Source organism: Echinops telfairi, unplaced genomic scaffold, assembly GCF_000313985.2.
Source record: "Echinops telfairi isolate 266 unplaced genomic scaffold, ASM31398v2 ScPeMD7_7468;HRSCAF=8506_0, whole genome shotgun sequence".
Taxonomy (NCBI): Eukaryota; Metazoa; Chordata; class Mammalia; order Afrosoricida; family Tenrecidae; genus Echinops; species Echinops telfairi.
In genome coordinates, this window is record NW_022111369.1 from 13,736,313 (window position 1) to 13,756,281 (window position 19,969).

Here is a 19,969-nt window from a genome sequence, read left to right on the forward strand (position 1 = left end):
CTAGTACCTAGGGTCTTGCAAGTAGCCATCCAAACCACAGTTGGTCTCTATTCTGCAGCCTAGAGCAACAGAAGGCAAGTAGAGTCCAGAATCAGAGGATTCAGAATGTGTGGCTAATAGCCTCTATGAACAACTGCATATTTCCTATAAGACCATAAGAATTGGATGGTACTTAGCTACCTTTACTGAACATTTTGAACAAAATCCCCATCGAACAGCGGTTATCAACCTGTGGGTCGCAACCCCTTTGTTGGTCGAACAACCCTTTCACAGGGGTCACATTATGAATTACATTACTTTATACTTCATCTTGATCAGGTGTTTTTATGAGCTCTGTATTTTCTTTGAGTGTTAAACTAAAGGGTCTTTTGAAGAGTTATATGAAATTGCAAACTATCGAAGGTTCTTTGGGTAGCAGAATTGAGCCTCAGATATTAGGTTAAAACAGCAGTGCTCAACCCTTGGGTCGTGATCCCTTTGGGGTCGAATGACCCTTTCACAGGGGTTACCCAATTCATAACAGTAGCAAAATGACAGTTGTGAAGTAGCAATGAAAATAATTTTATGGTTGGGGGGGCCACCACAACATGAGGAACTGTATTAAAGGGTCACAACATTAGGAAGGTGGAGAACCACTGCCATAGAAGAATCCTGATCAAAAGGAGGGAAATACAGAAATTATCTTAAATTATAATTCTTGGGACATAGACGGTGGGTGAACCCCTAAAACTATTGCCCTGTGATCCCCTTTAAACCTTAAACCAAAAATATCCCCTAAAGCTTTCCTCATGTCAAATGAAAGCATATCTCATAAAGAATGTCTGCCCAAGCATTGTGCTCTTTTAAGATCGTTCTAAATGAAGTCAAATTGGCGATGATTCGAAAATTAGATAGGAACCTGACTGGGGCAGTGAGCTTGTGTTGATGAGGGAGGAACCACGTAATCAGCTTAATGAATTCTAAATGAAGGAACTGTTGAATTAGATGTCTTGCTGTGTATTTTTTCAACCCCAACAACAAAAATTAATATCTGAGCCAATTGGAAGGGATAAGTGGGACAGTATTGGGATGATGCTGTAATAGACACTAAATTTTATTTGTTAATAAAGGTCCTGGAAACAAAGGAAGAACTGAAGTCTGCTCACGTGAATCTGAAAGGATATCAAGAAACTATTGATGAACTAAGAAGAAATGTTTCTGAAAAGACAACTCAAATAATAAATCTTCAGAAGGACTTGGGAAAAAAATATACTGAATTACAAGGAAAGGTATATTGATTCATTTGTTTATTTTTTCCCTCCTTTACCCCTTCTTCCTTCCTTTCTCCCTGTTGGAAAGAAAGGCAAGTAGCTATAGTTTGTTAATTTCTTGGACCTGTATTTGTTGAAGGCCTACCGTGCTAGGCACAGCCCTAGCTGATGGAAATCTGGTGGGACTAAATCCCTGTGTTCTTAGAGCTTACTTTGTAAATGGAAGAAGGCAACTGATAAGCAAACAAGTGTGAATAAGGTAACTTCCGTTAAAAGGAAATGCTATGGCGTTCATGAAACATTGTGATAACGAGACCCCTCTATTTTAAAAGCCTCATGTTTGGTGGACATTGAGACCATGAGTATTAATGAGATATTATCATGTATCTCCAATATAAGCATGTAAAAATGTCCTAAATTTGCCAATATGATACATGTAGAATATGGTGTACAAAATTGCATGCTATCACTGATGATTTTGGAAAAGGTGAATCCATCTACATAGGTAGAAAAATTGAAAATTGTCATTGAGGCCGATCTGAGAGTAAGAACCATTTTACTGGGCTGCAACTATGCTTTTTCTCTAGCAGTAGTGAATAATAGCTCATGTAGAAATGAAAACATATGTGCACACTTGGTTAGATTATCAGCTGGGTAAAGGTAAGAACTTGTACAGGGAGTGCTGGTAGAGAATGATTCCCTTTTGAATGTAAGCTAGAAAGAAAGTCATGACAAACTATGCTTGGCGCAAACGTATTGCATTTTAGGGGAAATAAGGGGGAAAGAGTACATAGGAAATGGTGACCTGAAGTGGCCCTGTAGGTTTACAGTTAATCAATGGTTGTATGACGTATCCTGATCTTCTCCCTTTTAAAAATTGTAACCTCTGGATTCCAACTTTGCTGACGTATGATATCCCAAGAGCCCAGTACTTCATGTGGAACGGGAGCCACTTCCTAATGTGAACGGAATCAGTGAAATGTGGGAAACAGGTGAACTGGAGCGACCGGAAGGGCAACTGAAAGACAAAGGTTCAGCACCTGCAATCATAGACCTGGACAGGCTAGGGTTGATGACGAAACTTCAAGAAGGTCACGAAGAAATAAAATCTATGACTAAGGAGAAAGATGATCTGAAAATGATAAGAGAAACCCTTCAAGTTGAATGTGACCAGTTGAAAGAGGAGATAAGAGTAACTTTGGCTAAAGTAAGCTTTTTCTTTTTCCTCCATTTAGTAAATGTTTTCTAAGAATGAGGTCATAGGAAAAAGAGGCATTTGTACTAAGGTTATAATGTCGCTATCTTTTTTTTTTATTTTATGACTGTGTATCAGTACTTAGAAACAATGAAAACTGTTCATGTGCAACTATATGAATACAAAGAACTATTGAAACTAAGGGAAGATATTTCATGGAAGTTAGCCATTTTCTCATATTCGAAATGGAATAGGAAACAACAATGCTAAGTTAAATGAAAGGGGAAAGCCAAAAAGTTCCTTATTTTCTTTTCTCTGAACTTACTCCTCTAGCCCACCTCTCAAAAGGGACTTCCACGGTCCTCATTGTTTCAGCTAGAAGTCATCTTTGTCACCCACTCCAGTCTCCAGTCACTAGACCTTGATTCTATATGTGTGTCTACATAGCTGTGTGCTCCTGCTTCACTGTCTACCTCGCTAATGCCAAGCCACCATCAGTCCTTCCCTGGGTCTTTGCACTAACCTCCTAGTCGGGCCCCCACACTCATTCATGTCCTTCTGTTATCCATTTCCCATCTGAGCCATAGCGACCTTTTCTGTAACACATAACTGCTTGTGCCAGTGGTCTTCACACCACTTCAGAGCATCTTTTCACTCTTAGAATAGAGACCTGAATCCTTCACATGGCCGTGATACACTGAGTCTGCTGGTCCTTGTTCTCTATACTTCTTTCAACTTATTTTTCCTTCTGCTCATCAGGCTTTAGCAACATTAGTCTTTTATGATGACGATGATGAATTCCAGATGTTCTGCTTTTTCCTACTGAGAGTACTTCCGTACCCGCATTGGTTGCAGCTCACTCATCTTCCATCTCTCAGCTTCTCCCCTCCAGGAAGCCCTTCCAAACTACTCACAATAGGTTTAGTTTGCCACTAATAGTCTTGGAGAGCCCAGCACATCTGTTAACAGATAGTAGCAGAATGTCTCTTTCCTCCTGACCTGTAAGTCTTAAAGAGACAAGCCGTGTGTATCCTACATACCATTTTATGTGAACAACAGTAGGTAGGTGTTTGCTGTCTAAATAATGCAAGAGTGGACGATGATGAGACTACCCTGTGATTGATCCATTGGAAGCAGCCTTACTTGTTATGGAAGCATCCCGACGCTTACCCATAAAGTAAAAATTCTCTAGGCTACCAACCATCTTTTTTTTTATGATTCCTTTAAGATCCAAGAGGCTCAAGACAAGCAAGAGCAATCCTTCAGTGTGAGTGACAAAGACAATGCAACTGAGAAGCTGGTGAGTGAGATGGAACAACTGAAGGAGCAGTTCAAAGCCAAAGATGCCACCGTGCAAAGAATAGAAATGGAAAAGCTCAAGTTAGCTGAGGAACTCCAAGCAAGTGACGATGAGGTGAAGTCTGTCACTAAAGAGAGAGATGACCTGAAGAGGCTCCAAGGAGCTCTTCAGTCTGAAAGCGACCAACTTAAAGAAGACATAGGGGAACTCACCTGTAAAGTAGGTTTCAGTTCTTTTCCCTGTATATTTCTTAAAGTAATTTGTAAGCAAATATTTTTGTAAGAAACTTGTGGAAAAGGAGTTAATTATAGTGTAGTGGTTACAATGTTTCTATAATATTTTTTTAATTTCGCTCTTACTATCGCTGAAGCACTTGGAAACTGAAAAGGAACTTAAAATTGCTCATTTGCACCTGAAGGAGCATAAGGCAACCATTGATGAGTTGAGAGTGAATGTTTCAGAAAGAGAAACTGAAATAGCAAGCATTCAAAAGGAATTGGAAGCAGCCAACGCCGAATTGCAGGAAAAGGTAAATTGACAGTGAGGAAATAGTGGAGGTAGATGTGGAATCACTGGAAAGAATCTCGGTCTTTTTATACATCTTTTCCCTTTAAAAAGTGTATATGTCTAATATGTTTCTGCTATTGTTATTTGAAGATGGAAGAGCTTCGTGACAAACAGGAACAACAACTTAGTGTAACAGGAACCTGTGAGACACAAGAAACAGTAAGTGAACAAGAGCAACTGGTGGAGCAACTCAGAGTCAAAGATTCACTGCTACACAGTGTCGAAACAGAGAAGCTCAAGTTGGCTGAGCGACTTCAGGAAAGCCAAGAAGAAATAAAGAGTGTAACGATGGAAAGAAACGAACTGAAAAGGGTGCAAGAGGTCCTTCAAAGGGAGAGAGATCAACTCAAAGAAAATATTAGTGAAATCGTAGCTAAAGTAAGTTTACTTAGGTTTTTGGATAAACAACAAAAGATGGTGATGATGATTATTTTTTAAGCTTGATTATGATTCATTTTGCTCTCATCATAAAGGGACTGGAAACAAAAGAGGAACTAGACACTGCTTATATGCATCTGAGTGAGCACAAAGAAACTATTGCCATACTCACCAGGGACATTTCCAAGAAGACAGATCAAGTAACAAATATACAGAGGGACTTAGAAATTTCTAATGCTGAATTACAGGCAAAGGTAGGTTGTCTTCACTGGGAAGATGATATCTGATTGTTGTGTTCCTCATATCCTTTATGAAAGAAAACAATGTATACATTTTCAATTAAAATGTGGAGATGATTACGAATGGGCAGTGGAGTTGGTGGGAATGTCAATTGATCTAACCCTTAGAGAAGATAGGAGAAGGGATACTTAGTAAGTCTTTCAAATTTTCCAATATGCTTCTTCATTGACCCTAAAGGCAGTCCCATTGTAGCTGTCCTGTACACATTCATTTACACAATTGTGCAAGGATATTTGTTGAAGGATCGTCATTGCAGTAAGTTACAGTGACAACGTATACAACGAAATTGGGGGACTTCTATCTATCCATTAATAAGGGATTGGTTAAAGAAGGTCTTCTGCTGCTACTTTGGCTAAAGCACCTGGCTGCTAACTGAAGAGGTCAACAGGTCTATCCCACAGCTCCTGCACATGAGAAAGATGTGGCAGTCTGATTACCTAGTTTTACAGTCTTGGTAATCCTGTGGGGCAGTTATACTCTGCTGTATAAGGTTGCTATGAGTCAGTAGTGAGTTTTTTTAGTTTAAAGGAATGTTGCAAATTCACACTATGGACTGCTGTATTGCATCTTAAAAAATAAAATTTTAATTGAGGTTTTGTTAGAGAGCTTGTTTAAAAGTGATTTAGAAGGCTGGGAGTGCAAGGCCTGGTAATGGAGGAACTTTTATTTTTAGCCCTATATCTTTGTATACAGCCAGAATTCTATTACTCTGAATGTATTTTTGTGTATGTTATTCTTTATAAAACCAACATGACATTAAGATACTCAAGGATATCCTTTGATGATTTGATTTGCCAAATTTTCCTAACCATAAAGGAACTAGAAAGACAAGAGGAACTAAAAATTGCTCATCTACATCTGAAAGAGCACCAAGAAACTATTGATAAACTCAGAGAGATTGTTTCAGAGAAGACAGATAAAATATCAAACATGCAAATGGATTTGAAGAATTCAAATGCTTCCTTAAAAGCACAGGTATCTTATATTTTTAGCAGTGTTAACTTAGTGACTAAGAGTTTGAACTAAGTTTTGTGTAATGAAATGGGATATGAATTAACTCAAAGTTGAGGACCAGAGATTTGCTCCTGCAATTTAGAAACTATTATTAAAGGGTTTTATCTACATCTACCTATATCTAAAACTGTTGTCTGATTATCTCAAGTGCCAAGAACTTCAAGAGAAAGAACATCAACTTCTGAAGGTAAAAAATGCTCTCAAGGAAAATATGTACCAAATAGAGCAATTGAAGAAGCAGTCAGAGACCCAGAACTCGATTCTGGAAAGCACAGAAATGGAGAAGGTGAAGTTATCCCAGAGGCTTCATGAAACCCTGGACGAACTGAGGTCTGCCACTAAGGAAAAAGATGACCTGAGGCGAGGGCAGGCGTTCCTCCAGAGGGAGAGAGACCAGCTCAGAGAAAGCCTGCAAGAAACAGAAACTAAAGTGAGTAGCATCTACTCCTCTTCCTAGCTAGAGAAGATGGTTTTTCTTACAAGAAGTAACACTTCTTTGAAAATGTGCAATGGTCTTGGTGAGACTATAATCATTTAGGACGATAAATCAGTATTTGTGAAAAATTTTAATTTCGAAACTAACATTTTCTCCATGGAATTTAGGCTACATATGTAATGACTCAGTTGTTAAAATATAGAAGGGAAAAAAGAAAACACAGCTCACAAGGTCGTTTATTGCAGTGGCTCTCAGTATAAAACTGGAAATGGCCTTAATGGCCAGCCCAAGGACACTGGTAAACACGCATTATATCTCACCTATTGTGCAACATGTAAAAAAATAAAATAATAGATTTGAATGACCCAATCTGGAAGCCCAAGATAACACCGGGAGAAAAGAGCAAGCTGCAGAATCGTCTGTGTGCAGTGTGTTTGACTCTGGAAAGTAGGGTTTAGGGCATAGGGAGGAGGAGACGGGGAATGGAAAGTCCTAGAACTTTCCAGCAGCAATAAAGATGTAGAGTAGAAAGTAAAAGTTTTTTTTCACAAGAGAATGTCTCTTTTATTCAAACTTCTTGTTAATTAGCATTAAGATTAAAAAAGAGAGATGGCTAATAGTCTTATATGTTTGTATTCATGAGATTTCTCTGACAATAAAGGATCTAGAAAAGCAAGAGGAGCTAAAAATTGCTCACATGCATCTGAAAGCGAACCAGGAAAACATTGATAGACTCAGGTGGATTGTTTCTGAGAAGGCAGATGAAATGCTCAATATGCAAAAGGATCTAGAAGCGTCAAATGCTAAGTTACAGGAAAAGGTATGCTGGGAGGAGTGAGCTTTCATTTGAGTGCACAGTTGATTGACTTGAACCTCACAGCTCTTGAGGATCTCACACAGTCCACTATCTTGAAAACTACTTCTCAGAGTTCAGTACTTCCTCTGGTTGGGTGTGTCCTTAACAGAAAAGAATGTATATTTCCACAAAAGAAATGTACAAAACTTCACAAATGGTTTAATCATAATAGCAAAAACTTAAAAAGCCAACTACCTGTCTACTGAATATTGAAATACTTTCTGATATATTTCTACCAACAAATACTACCTAGTGATTTTCATGTGTGTGTTTTTAAGAACAAATTACTGGGATTTATAGCAACATAGGTGAGTCATACAGGTATTATTTTGGGTCAAGGCCAGACACAACACTGCACACTCCAGAATTCCATTTATATACAAAGTTCAATAGCCGTGAAAGTGATCTAGGATGAGAAAGGTTAGAACTTCTTGCAGAGGGTGCTAGAAATGTTCTATTTAATCATGTAGATTACGGTTGCATAGAGATAATCATTTGAGATGAGTGGAGCTATGAATTCATACGTTTAGGAAAGAAATTCTCTGGAATTATGTAAGCTATTATTAAGAATGACATAGAAAGGCTACTGTCAATCATTTAGAACTATTTTTTAACCTTTCCTTAAAAACACTCTATACCCTGATATTTTATTGTGGTTATCTTAAGATCCAAGAACAGAAGGCAAACGAGCACCAACTTCGTAAGTTAAAAGAAGATGTCAGTGAGGCCCAGAAAAAGATATCTGAAGTGGAACGATTGAAGAAACAATTAAAGGCCCAAAGTTTGACTCTGGATAAAATAGAAATGGAGAATTTAAATTTGGCTCAGAAACTCCACGAACATCTCGAAGAAAAGAAGTGTGTGATGAAAGAAAGAGACGAGCTGAAGAGAGTGGAGGAAATGCTCAAGCTGGAGCTGGAGCAGCTCCAGGAGGACCTGCGAGAAGTCACAGCCAGAGTGAGTGGGGTCTTTCCGCCTCTTCAGGAACCAGACTCAGTGAGCTGTGCGTTTTGTAGCCTTTGAAGGAGTTTCACAATATTTATTTCAGTCTATCAGTGCATGCAATTGCTACAGCATACAGCTGCTAGTAGTTTATTCTAACAATATATGTTCACACATTTGGGCAAAATTACAATGTTCACAGTAGCATTATTTGTGGTGACCAAAAAGCTAAAAGGAATCCCCATTGAGACACTGGCTAAGTTGGATTTACCTGTCTAATTGAATACTAAGTATAAGAATAGGGTGCTCTTTATGTGAGGTTGACTCAAAGAAATCCAAAGGAGGTGAAGAGAGCAAAGCGAGGGGCAGATTCCACCAGGAGCAGAACTGAGGGGTAATCACTCGGAATAGAAGCTTTCACTTTACCTCCTACTGAAGTGTTTGAATTGTAGATGTTTTTGCTTTGGCTTTTTGTGCTGATTTTTTTTAAAGTCATTTTACTGGGGGCTCATACAACTCACCACAATCCATATATACACCAATAGTGTAAAGCACATTTGTACATTTGTTACCCTCATTATTTTTTTTTTTATTGTATTGAGGGCTCGTACAATCTTATCACAGTGCATACATACATCCACTGAATCAAGCACATATGTACAGCTGTTGCCCTCATCAATCTGTGGTGATGATTTTTAACTCTGATGTTTCTTAATTTGTTTTAAATAATTCATTGATAGGTTAATTTGTTTATAACATTTCTCAATTTCCCCTAATAATAAAGGATCTAGAAACACAACAGGAACTGAAAACGGCTCGCAAGTATTTAAAAGAACACCAGGAAGCTATTGATAAGTACAAAGAAAAAGTTTCAGAAAAGACTGCCCAGGTTTCAACTATTCAAAAGGAATTAGATAAATCAAAAGATGAATTACAGAAAAGGGTATGTATTGATTTGTTTTTCTTTAGAGTCACTGTCCAGAATGATTTGCAGAATGAGAAGTACAGACATAGACATGCATATGTATATAACAAAAACAGTTTTTTCCTTCTTTGAAGGAACTCTGTGTGACTTCTAACTTGTTCTATAATTATCTCAAGATCCAAGAAGTTCAGAAAAAAGAACTCCAACTTCTTAAATTGAAAGAAGATATCAGTAAAATTAAGAAAAAGGTGAATGAAATGGAAGAGTTGAAGAATCAATTTGAGTCCCAGTATTTATCTATGCAAAATTTGGATATGGAAAACTTGCATTTGACTAAGAAACTTCATGAAAACTGTGAAGAAATCAAAATTATAGCTAAGGAAAGAGATGAGCTAAAGAGAATAAATGAGTCTCTCAAAATGGAGAGAAACCAATTCAGAGAAGCCTTAAAAGAAATTATAGCTAGAGTGAGTTTGGAATTTTCCCCTGATTCGTATCTATTTATAAGAATTACTCTCTTTTTAAAAGATTTACAGCATTTTTTTCCCTCTAAAGTACTTACAAACAGTAAATGATAATAAAAGAAAATAGTGGGAAATCTATTACTATAATTTCTTGCGCAAGTAGGAAATAGTTTTAAACGAAGCCAAAATGTTTTTCCAGAGATGGCCTCTTAAATTCAAAAGACTTGTTAAGTAAAGCTGGTTTTTTAAAAGCTTAATTAAACCACGAGATAGCATGATTTTCTTTTTATTTAACGCCTAAAAACTTTATTTCATTAAAATATCACTTTGTCATAGTACATGTTAGAAAAAAGGGAATGAGTAAATTAAAACCCTAGACCTTTGATTCATCTTGAAGTATCTTTTGAACTGTTTTATTGCCATATAACTCACATGTCATATCAAGAATCATTACTACAATCAGTTGAGAACATTTCTGCTTCTTTTTTTTCATTTCTTCTTGCTTGTCCTCAATGAGATAGCATTATTGTCCATGGATAGATATTTGAAGGGTTAAGGTCTTAGAGAGTAAACCTAAGTTCCCTTCCCCTGCTCATGACAGAGTCCTAGAGGTCTGGTACTTATTATGAAATTAGAATGACAAAAGACAAAATGAGTGTGCAAAGAAGTTCCAGTGTCATTGCTTATTAATATCAAGAATCGTAGGTCTTTGACATTTTAATTACATTGTCTAAGAAGAAAATTCAGAAAGTTGTATGAGATCTGTATATAAAACAGCTTTCCATTCTCATTTTATTTGCGATCCCCACAAAAACTTAAGGCATTTGAGACTCATCTTTATGTTGGTTCTAAGTAAAATTTTTAAGTGATTTAATTTATTCAACAAATACTTATTGGCCAATCAGGCATTGTTTTAGCAACTAGTGAAGAAGATAAGAGGGGAAAAGTTACTTTTAATAAAAATGCAAAATACAGAGTGAATTCTTTATACCAGGGTGCTCACAGTGGTTTAGAGTATCATACATGGTGTCGGTGGTTTTGCTGGGGTATTTGTTGTTATTGTCATTGCTGTATACTATCGAGTCGGTTTGGTCTGTAAGACAGAATGAAATGCTGCCTGGTCCTGGGCCCCCTTCCATTCCGTGCTATGTTTGAGCCCATTGTTGCCGCCACTGTGTCCGTTTAGCTGGCAGTGACCTTGACAGTGCAGAGACTTGGAAGATTAGGAGCTAGAAATAAATCTGAAACCTAATTGGCAATTAAGATAGTTATGCAAATCCTCTCTCGGAAAAATATGTGGTTCTCCCACTACTTTTCCCAGTGAGTTTCAGGTCACTTCTGATAGACTAAGTGATTTTATCTATCAATTTGCTTTCTGTTTTTAACATGAGCTTTAGTAACATGAATAGTACTTAATTCTATTATAGAAACAATGTCAAAAAAACATTCAATGTCTATGACCAAACATCACTTGTGAGCGTTACTTGTAGCTGAAGCCTTATTTCTTTCTTGACACTGAAGCAGGACCCACAGAGCCACAGAGAAGTAACGAGAAATGAACAGAGTTCACTGCGTGATGCAAAGCAGCACCTGACGGAAAACCTCAGAGAAAAGTGCTTTAGGATAAAAGTAAGTATTTAATTTAAACGAATACTAATTCATTTAAAAGAATGTTAGTACCCTTCCAATTGCTTTCTAAAGCTCAGAAGAATCAAAGCAACTCCCTTGGAATAATTGATAATGCTTAATATTTTTAAACATTAATAGTCTATACATTTACAAACAGTAGGATAATTACGGCTTGAGGCCCGGTGGAAGACTACTCTAGGTGGAGAGAGCAGCAAGTCCAAATTCCTTGAGGTAGGAGCTTCATTCGAGGTGCAACAGAGAGAGAAATGGGGTCAGAGTTGGCAGGACAGGGGCAGGCTGTGGCGCTGGGTTTTACCCTGCGGTAGAGAGCTACAGGAGGGTTTTGACATCAAGGGGCATGGCTTAACATTTTAAAGGGATGCTTTTGGTTGTTGTGTTGAATAGGCAGAGTGGACGCAGGAAGAACGTAATTGCAATAATCCAAGCAGAGATGCTGGTACTTGGTTCGGAAAGGTAGCAGTGGAAATAGTGAAAAGTGTTTGAATTCCTAATACATATTGGGAGTAAAGCCAGCAGGGTTTGCTGTCACCCCACTGCTAGAGTGTGATATGCTCAAAGAGTGGGACATTTTTCCTTTGTGTATGGCTGTATTACTGAGCACATTTCTGACAGCAGTCAAGCATCCAGTGTGCATGTTTCAAAAGTACAAAGGAATGCTTCTACAGGACTGCTCCAAATGGAAATGTGATTCCTCCTGAAATGTAAGGCAGGAATCCACTCTAACATCTCACGCTAGTCAGCAACTAGCTTTTCTGTAAATTACTTAAAAGCAGAAAAGTCATTAGTCTCAGAAGCCCCTTGTTCAATTGTTTACGACCCTGAACTAAGAATGTTGCTTATTACATCATTGTAGCACCTTGCAGGATCCCTGGGGGGGCATGGTAGGTTAAGTGTTGGGCTGCTAGCTAGAGGGTATGTGGTTCTAACTCACCAGCTGCTCAGTGGGAGAAAGATAAGCCCATCTGCTGCCTTAAAGATTTACAGCCTCAGAAACCCTATGGAACAGTGGTATTCTGTCCTATAGGATTGCAATGAGTCCGAATAGTAGACTCAAAGCAGGGGGGGCGGGGGGGCGGGGGCGGGTGTGTGTAACAACTTGAACTTCACATGTTTATCCCTTGTGTTATAATAAACCTGTCACCTGCCTGCCTGTTTGAGCTTATGGGCTAAGGTTCAATAAGTGCCTACCACATCACAGGAAGTTCCTGGGGGTGAAAAGAGCACATCTGGCAATTCATTAAAAAGTCCAAGTCCACAGAAAAGTGGGCGAAGGGAGACATCGGACAGTGTAAGACATGACAAAATGATAATAATTTATAAATTATCAAGGGTTTGTGAGGGGAGGGGCTTGGGAAGGGAGGAGGAAAATGAGCAGCTGATACCCAGGACTCAAGTAGAAAACAAATGTTTTGAGAATGATGATGGCAACAAATGTACCAATGTGCTTGACACAATGGATGGATGTATGGATTATGATAAGAGTTGCATGAGCCCCAATACAATGATTTAAAAAGAAAAAGAAAAGAAAAGTCCAAGTCCACCCAGAGATGCCTCAGAAGAAAGACCTGTTGATTATTTTCAAAAGAGTATATGCTTTGAACACCCTGTGGATCGCAGTTCTGCTCTGGAACACATGGGGCCACAAAGAGTCCAAATCTACTCTTGGGAGAACTGGGTGCTGTACCGCATGAGAGCTTATATTCCTCCATTTAGAAATAAGGAAACTACAGCTTGGAGAGGAATTCAGCCCAAGGTCACACAGCTAGTAGGTGGGGAAAATCAGGATTTGGGCCCATATCTGACTTGCTTTAAAACTTGGCTATAGAAACATAAGTATAATTTTGTTTCCTTCAAATAATAACAAATGATGAAGTTTGTAGTTTGTATTAGAAACTATTATGTGACGTGTCTGTCTCTATAGAAAGGAACTGTAAGCGTGTGGGAAAATGGAAGTAAATAATAATTTGTATTTCCTATTAACTTTTTGGAGCCCCTTATATATGTAATGTATACAGATGGTCAGATATAACTAAGACCCTAGAAATGTAGAAGGTAATTATTGTGATTGTGCTAATTACTGTACTCTGTATACTTGAGGAATTGGCTTCAATGACTTTTGCAGTCAGTAAGTGGCAGAGGAAGAAGTTGGACTCTCTGACTTGAAGTTAGAAAACTCTGGGATTCTAAGAGGATAATGAAAATGTGTGAAGTGGCTGTACCACACTGACCAATAGCCAGTTTGATTTGTAGACACTTACGTTTTATCCATTAACTCACATTACCTACTATAGACATAAGCTAATACTCAGCTGTAAGCCGCAGTATATACTAGATTGAATTTACTCATTTCTCTTCAGATTTTTCAGTGTCCACTCAAATCATGGGTGTTCTTGGTTGACGAGGTTAGAGTTTTATGGAGCCAGGAGTGGGGCGCTGGGGCATCAGGAGCTGCTGGTCACCAGGTCCTGGGGAGAAAGATGAGGCTGCCCACTTCCGTAAAGATTTAAAGCCTCAAAAACCCAAAGAGGCAGTTCTGTTGTGCCCTGCAGGGTCGCTGCTGTGAGTTGAAACCAACTCAGTGACGGTGAGTTTGGACGTACAGTATAGCTGTAGTGATTAGAATAGTCCTTATACTAGCGTAAGTGCACATTCGTTGAGTCAAACACAGCTTCCCAGTGCCATTGAGTCAATTCCGACTCGTAGCGGCCCTACAGGACAGAGTAGAAGTGCCGCTGTGCGTGTCCAAAGCTAAATCGTTACAGGAGCAGAATGCCTCCTCTTTCTCCCACAGAACACCTGGGGGATTTGAACCACTGACCTTGCAGTAGGCAGCCCAGTGTGTAACCCACTATGCCACAAACCTTTCTTTGGTTAGATCAGATAAGGTAATTCAAAGTAGGGGTATATGTGTGTACACAGAGAATGTAAGAAGGAAAGCATCACAAAGCTATTGAAAGGATTAAATTAGACTAATCAATAAACGGTGTTGGGAAAAATAGTTCTTAGGGGTTAAATAAGAGCAGTGTAATGTCATGGAGGCACTGAACTTGAGAGTTTGATACAGGAGGAATGAAGGAATGATAGAAAGATGGAGTGAAAATAGCAATGAGGTGTTCTTAAGTTGTTAGTGATGGTGTACATATGTTTGGGTGTGTATTTAATATTTCATTTTGTCAGGTTACTCCTTTGTGAGAATAATTTAGCCTATTTTTCCTTAGATTGTTAGTGGCTTTGATCTAATAAATTTATTTTAAAGAATATTTCCTTTGAAAGTTATTGGAAATAAAAGATATGTGACTAAAGATCCCTGTGTGATAGTATTTTAGTAGCAAAATCTAGATGTATGTGCCAATAATGTAGAAAACAAGTAGAAGTATTTATCCATTTTGCATATTATTAAGCAAAAACAGATTTCAAACATAGGATTTGGTAGTCCTTTAAAATATCATAAAAAGTAATCAATAAAAGTTGTTTATAAAATGATATAAGCTATAATCCCAATTATATTTGTATGTCTGCCTATATGCCTAAGCAAAAAACTAAAAAGGAAATACATGAAAACAATGGTGATTTCTTGTTATTGTTATATTTATTAAATTTTAAAGTGTAAATTTCACTACAATTCTAAGACTGAGATCATTTATTGAATTGTTCATTTAATTCTTATTTTCTTTAGGGACTTCTGAAGAAATACTCAGAGATAGATACTCGTTATGAGTGCTTGAATATGTTGTCTCTTGATTTGGAAAAAGAAATTGAAATCCAAAAAGAGCTTTCAGTTAAAGTAAAAGCAAAGCTTTCACTTCCATATTCACAAACCAAACAGATTCAGAAACTTCTCACTGTCAACCAGCGATGTTCCACAGAATTCCATAGAATCATGGAGAAACTTAAGGTACCACCATTTGGAGTAATATCCTTATAAATGTCTGTAAGTTTAAGTAAAAAATTAAAATTATTTCAATTCTGCTCTGGGAATTGGCATATTTGATAGTAATGTATTTACTTCTGCGTTATGCCCTGTGCAGATATTCCATGCGCCTAGAACCTCTTCATTTATTGTCAGAACCTGAGCTCTGTATATGAGCCTAGCCATTGCCCAGGAGATAGAAATAAATGCTGTCTCATAGTTCAGTAGGTGAGGCAGACATGCACGTGTAATGAGTGCAGTGAGAGAAATACGCTCTGTGAAATACCACATAGAAAGCGACACAAACTGTGACTATAGTGAAAGCCAGAGGCTGATCCTAAAGTTCACTGGTAGATGATGGGGGGGCCATTGGATAGATATAAGTAGTGGTGGGAGGAACACAACAAACTGCCCTTGGAGGTGACTTGGTGCTCTGGGATGGGCATTGACCTAACCACAATGCCGGAGGCTCAAACTCACCAGCTACTCCTCATGAGGAAAATGAAACTGTCTGCCCCTATACAGATTTACAGTCTCAGAACCCGGGTCTCTGGGCTGGCAGTGAGTCTGCATCCTCTTGATCACAGTGGACTGGGGTTAGTCCTATAAAAGGAACAAACGAGTAGATGCAAAGATACCAAAAGACTGGTGGCTTCAACCCACCCAGGGGGGCCTCAAAAGAAAGACCTGGTGATCTATTCCATAAAGCCACAGCTATCCAAAACCCTGGGGAGCACAGTTCTTCTCAGACATACATGGGTCACCAGAAGTCAGAATCAACTCAACAACAACTGATTTCATTGATTGATTGATTTTCATCTTTGAATTATTCTGTCAGTAAGACTGGGGAAGTGCAGTAGAAAAGGGAGGAAGAGATGCATTAAAGAAACATTTGACAACCTAAACTGGTAGTTAAGTCCACATAACTGGTAGTAGATGTCAGGGCCGCGTCCCAGATTGGAAACTTAGCTAGCTCTGTGTATAGTGTTGCCATTAAATGCCTCCTCAAAATGATAATTATGCAAACCATTGGTGACCTCTCTAGAATAGTTTAGTAGTGGGGAAGAGACCAGATTTATAAGAAATTGAGGAAGGATGGAAACTAAAGTAGGGAGTAGTATGTACTCTCTAGATAAAGTGCCCCCCTGGCTGATATCCTTCCACGGATCCTGTCTCTCTGAGATCTAGGACTTGTTCCTTAGATCCATGGGCTTAGGGCAGGGCATTCAAATGACTGTCACCTTGAAGCCACGCAGACTTGAAGCATGTTATACTCTCTAGTTTGCCCTGTCGAAGTGGAAAGGAGGAGGGCGTATTGAAAATAAATCTCAAGTATCTAGCTGAGAAAACCTGGTGATGATAGGTGTTGGCATTAACTAAAAAAAGAACAAAAGAAAACAATAGTAGGAAAATGGATCGTGTTGCATTTTAACTCTAATGGAATTGAAGCACTTGTAGAGCATCTTGGAGATGTAGTAGATCACGACTGTGAAAGTAGAGGTTTGGGGTTGTTTTCCCCAGATGCCACGAGAAGGAAGTTGGGCATAGAAGTCATTTCCTTCTCTATTAAGGGAACATGGGTAGTCAAAAGAACCATCCCACCTCACATCCTGAGAGTTTAGAACATCCGCTAAAGTTGATCAAAGTTTCCCTTCCCAATTTGTTGATTTTTTTTCTGTAAGTATGTGTTAAGCCTTATTGCAAAGATAAAGGAGGAACACCATGAAGCCATCAATAAGCTTGAAATGGATTTCACTGGTGAAGTGGAAAAGCAAAATGAACTGCTAATTAAAATGCAGCACCTTCAACAAGACTGTGACTGGCCATCCAGTGAACACGTGGATCTCAAACTAAGCCAGAATATGGATCTACATATTGAGGTATAATTTATTTAAAATACAAACTCACGTAGATTTTAAGTTCTTTTTTTTTCCCAAGTAGGAAAGTACCTTTCATGTAGCTCAAGCCACTTTCATTTATTAGAAGCTGAAAATAGGTTGCAGCATAAGGTATTGGCCAGACAGAAAGAGCGTCACGTACTGGATTTCCTCCCTTCCTACCTCCACAGATACAGAGAAACTGGTAAATGTTAGCAGGTGGAAATTGATGGAACTTCAGTCATTTCCAAATGCCTTCTAAGACTCTACATCTGTTGCTGGGTCACAAACTTTCTTGTTGTAACATCTTCTCATGGAGCGTCTCACTGTTTTCAGCGGTGAGGTTGACTGCCAAGTCCCATGCTGCCTGTAAGCTCTCCTCTATGCACCAAACCAGAACCAACCTCACTGCCCTTGACTCAGTGCTGACTCCCTGCAGCCCCTGTGGGTTTCGAGACTGTGACTCTTTATGGGAGTAGAAAGCCCAGTCTTTCTCCCACGGAGCTGCTGGTAGTTCTGAACTGCTGTCCATGTGGATCACAACCCAACACAACCACTACACTACCAGGGCTTCTGCTTTAATGTACCAGAAAATCCAAATCTAGAAACACTTCAGTATTGTAATTTTTGTCTTATCATTCTGATAAGTCTTTATTCTAGCAGAAAATTGAGAAAAACCTCTGCCACTTAGTCTATATTGCCAAATTTTTATACAGCTATCTAGAATGCAGTTTCAAGTTAGAATTATTTCTAGTTTTAGTTTATTTTAAAATGTTAAGGAAGAGTTTTCAGCAAAGTATTTTCTCCTTTTTAATGACATATATAGGTAGTATTTCAATAAAAACTGTCTTAATGCTCAGGTGATTTGATGTTTATTTTCACACAGGAAATTCTCAAAGACTTTTCAGAAAATGACTTCCTCAGCATAAAGACTGAATTTCAACAAGTACTGGAAAAGAGGAAAGAAATGACCCGGTTTTTGGAAGAATGGTTAACTGCTGGTTTTGATATAGAAATACTACAAAATGACCTCCAACAAGAAAATGATAGGATTTGTCAAGTGAATAACTTCTATAATAACAAAATAATTGTAAGTAGTCATTTTTATTGTGCTGCTTTTTTTGTTTGTTTGTTGTTTGCTAAAACTTCTCATTCTTAAATGGACTTAGAACAACTTAATTTTAAATGTTTTCTTTAATATATTCTTAAATGTTCTATGTATAAGATTACCATGTTCTTCCTCTGGGATATCATGCTTCAAGATGATTAGATACACATCAATTTGTATTTTTAAAGAATGTAACAAAGTCATTGCTAATCAGTTTGTTTGTTAAGTTTTGGCTCGTTTTGGCAACATCCCTTCTCCTCACTGATTCTGTAGGAATCTAGCCTGTTCCCCTCACTGCCTCAGGTGTTCCCGGAGTGGATGGTACTGCCCCCAGAATGGTCCAGGGGCTGCAAAAGCAGACCCTCCACGTACCTTAGATTATAGACTGTTATACAGAAAGCTTTCATTGCCAACGGGCGCTGAGCTTATTTTTTTTCTTATGAAAAAGAAGCAGTAGGCACCAAAGAAGTTTGGAAACAGGAATAGTAGTAGATGGGCTATCGCCTTAGACGAAATGAGAAGGGCCTATTTCAGGAACACAGGCATTAGCAGCTGTGTAGGCAGAACTGACACCTGACTGGTTACAATTGTTTCTGGGCTTCTTACTATCAATATGAGGGGCTTCCAAAAAATTTTAGGGAAATTCCGTGACCTTTTCATTCCTTGTTCTCTGTGAATTTTCTGAAGCCCCTTATAATATCTTTCATCTTTGGGGTACAAACTGTGATTTTTAATCATTGCTCCTGAGGGCAGTTGGTTGAGGTAAGTTTGTTCATATGTTTGACTTTTCAGTTGTCAGAATGTTCGTTTCTGCTTTCTGAAGCAGCCCTATGTACCTGTTAAAACATATGCTAATCAATAGGCTGCTTGTTATATATGAAATTAGCCCATAAGATGCTAGATTAATATTACTCCTTCCAAGGTTTATTTTTATATTTTGTGTTTTCAAATTAAAAATTTCTGATGCTTTAATTTCATCTGGGAACGTTACTTAAATCACATTGATATACAATGCAGTGCTTTAAACAAGTGTCTTCATAGATAGTTAATTTCATTTTGTGAATAGCCAGAGATAGCAAATATTAAATGGGCAATTAAATTTTTTTTTTACTGTCAACAGAAGCAGACACACAAAAAAATCCGTATTCGAATAAGATAATTTTGATGTAATTAAGTAGGGTTCTTTAAAATAATATTGAAGGCCCAGCTATGATCAAGAAGTATAGGGGCTATCGCTGATGTGGATCAGGAAAGGTATATAACTTTTTCTAACACCTGGAGAAATAACAGTAAGGCATTCAGGATATTGTCAGATGTAAATGAGAATGAACTGGTTGTTGTTCCTACACAGAAAAAACAAGATTTTTGGATTAATCACAAAAAGCCAATGAGTTATTTTTCCCATAAACTTTAAGGCTTGGCAGGACACAGGAAAATAGGTCACTGTTAAGTCTACGAAATGTACACTGCTATTAGATGTCAGCTAATATTTTGTCATTAGCCATCACATATAATGGCTTAACTGCGCAAATCTTCAGTTCCCTCTTTACATGTAAGTACTGACTGAATAAAGTAAGATTTTATCTTAAAGATAAATATGAATCCTCTCCAGTTCTTATTCTTTTATTCCCATCTTTAACATCCAACATCCTGAAATTTCAGAAACTGATAGAAGCCACAAAAAAAGATGTTTACATTATTTTAGTGTCCTATTCTAGAATTTTCAAAATTGTGAATTTCTGGTTGTTCTTCAAGAATTTGGATATATTAATATATTGAATATATTAATATATTGAA

At 38.0% G+C, this 19,969-nt stretch overlaps 1 protein-coding gene across 1 annotated transcript in view; it reads left to right on the top strand.

Annotated features, from left to right (window-relative positions):
- CENPE (centromere protein E) overlaps positions 1-19,969 on the top strand; it is a 78,734-nt gene that overhangs the window by 39,989 nt on the left and 18,776 nt on the right. The window contains exons 28-42 of the mRNA XM_045284326.1: positions 319-335; positions 1,110-1,268; positions 2,173-2,457; positions 3,674-3,964; positions 4,116-4,274; positions 4,403-4,690; positions 6,153-6,434; positions 7,102-7,260; positions 7,963-8,253; positions 9,023-9,181; positions 9,340-9,630; positions 11,152-11,256; positions 14,954-15,172; positions 16,870-17,067; positions 17,951-18,154. Of these exons, the coding sequence (XP_045140261.1) occupies positions 319-335; positions 1,110-1,268; positions 2,173-2,457; positions 3,674-3,964; positions 4,116-4,274; positions 4,403-4,690; positions 6,153-6,434; positions 7,102-7,260; positions 7,963-8,253; positions 9,023-9,181; positions 9,340-9,630; positions 11,152-11,256; positions 14,954-15,172; positions 16,870-17,067; positions 17,951-18,154 (3,107 nt within the window). The remainder of the gene's footprint in view (positions 1-318; positions 336-1,109; positions 1,269-2,172; positions 2,458-3,673; positions 3,965-4,115; positions 4,275-4,402; positions 4,691-6,152; positions 6,435-7,101; positions 7,261-7,962; positions 8,254-9,022; positions 9,182-9,339; positions 9,631-11,151; positions 11,257-14,953; positions 15,173-16,869; positions 17,068-17,950; positions 18,155-19,969) is intronic.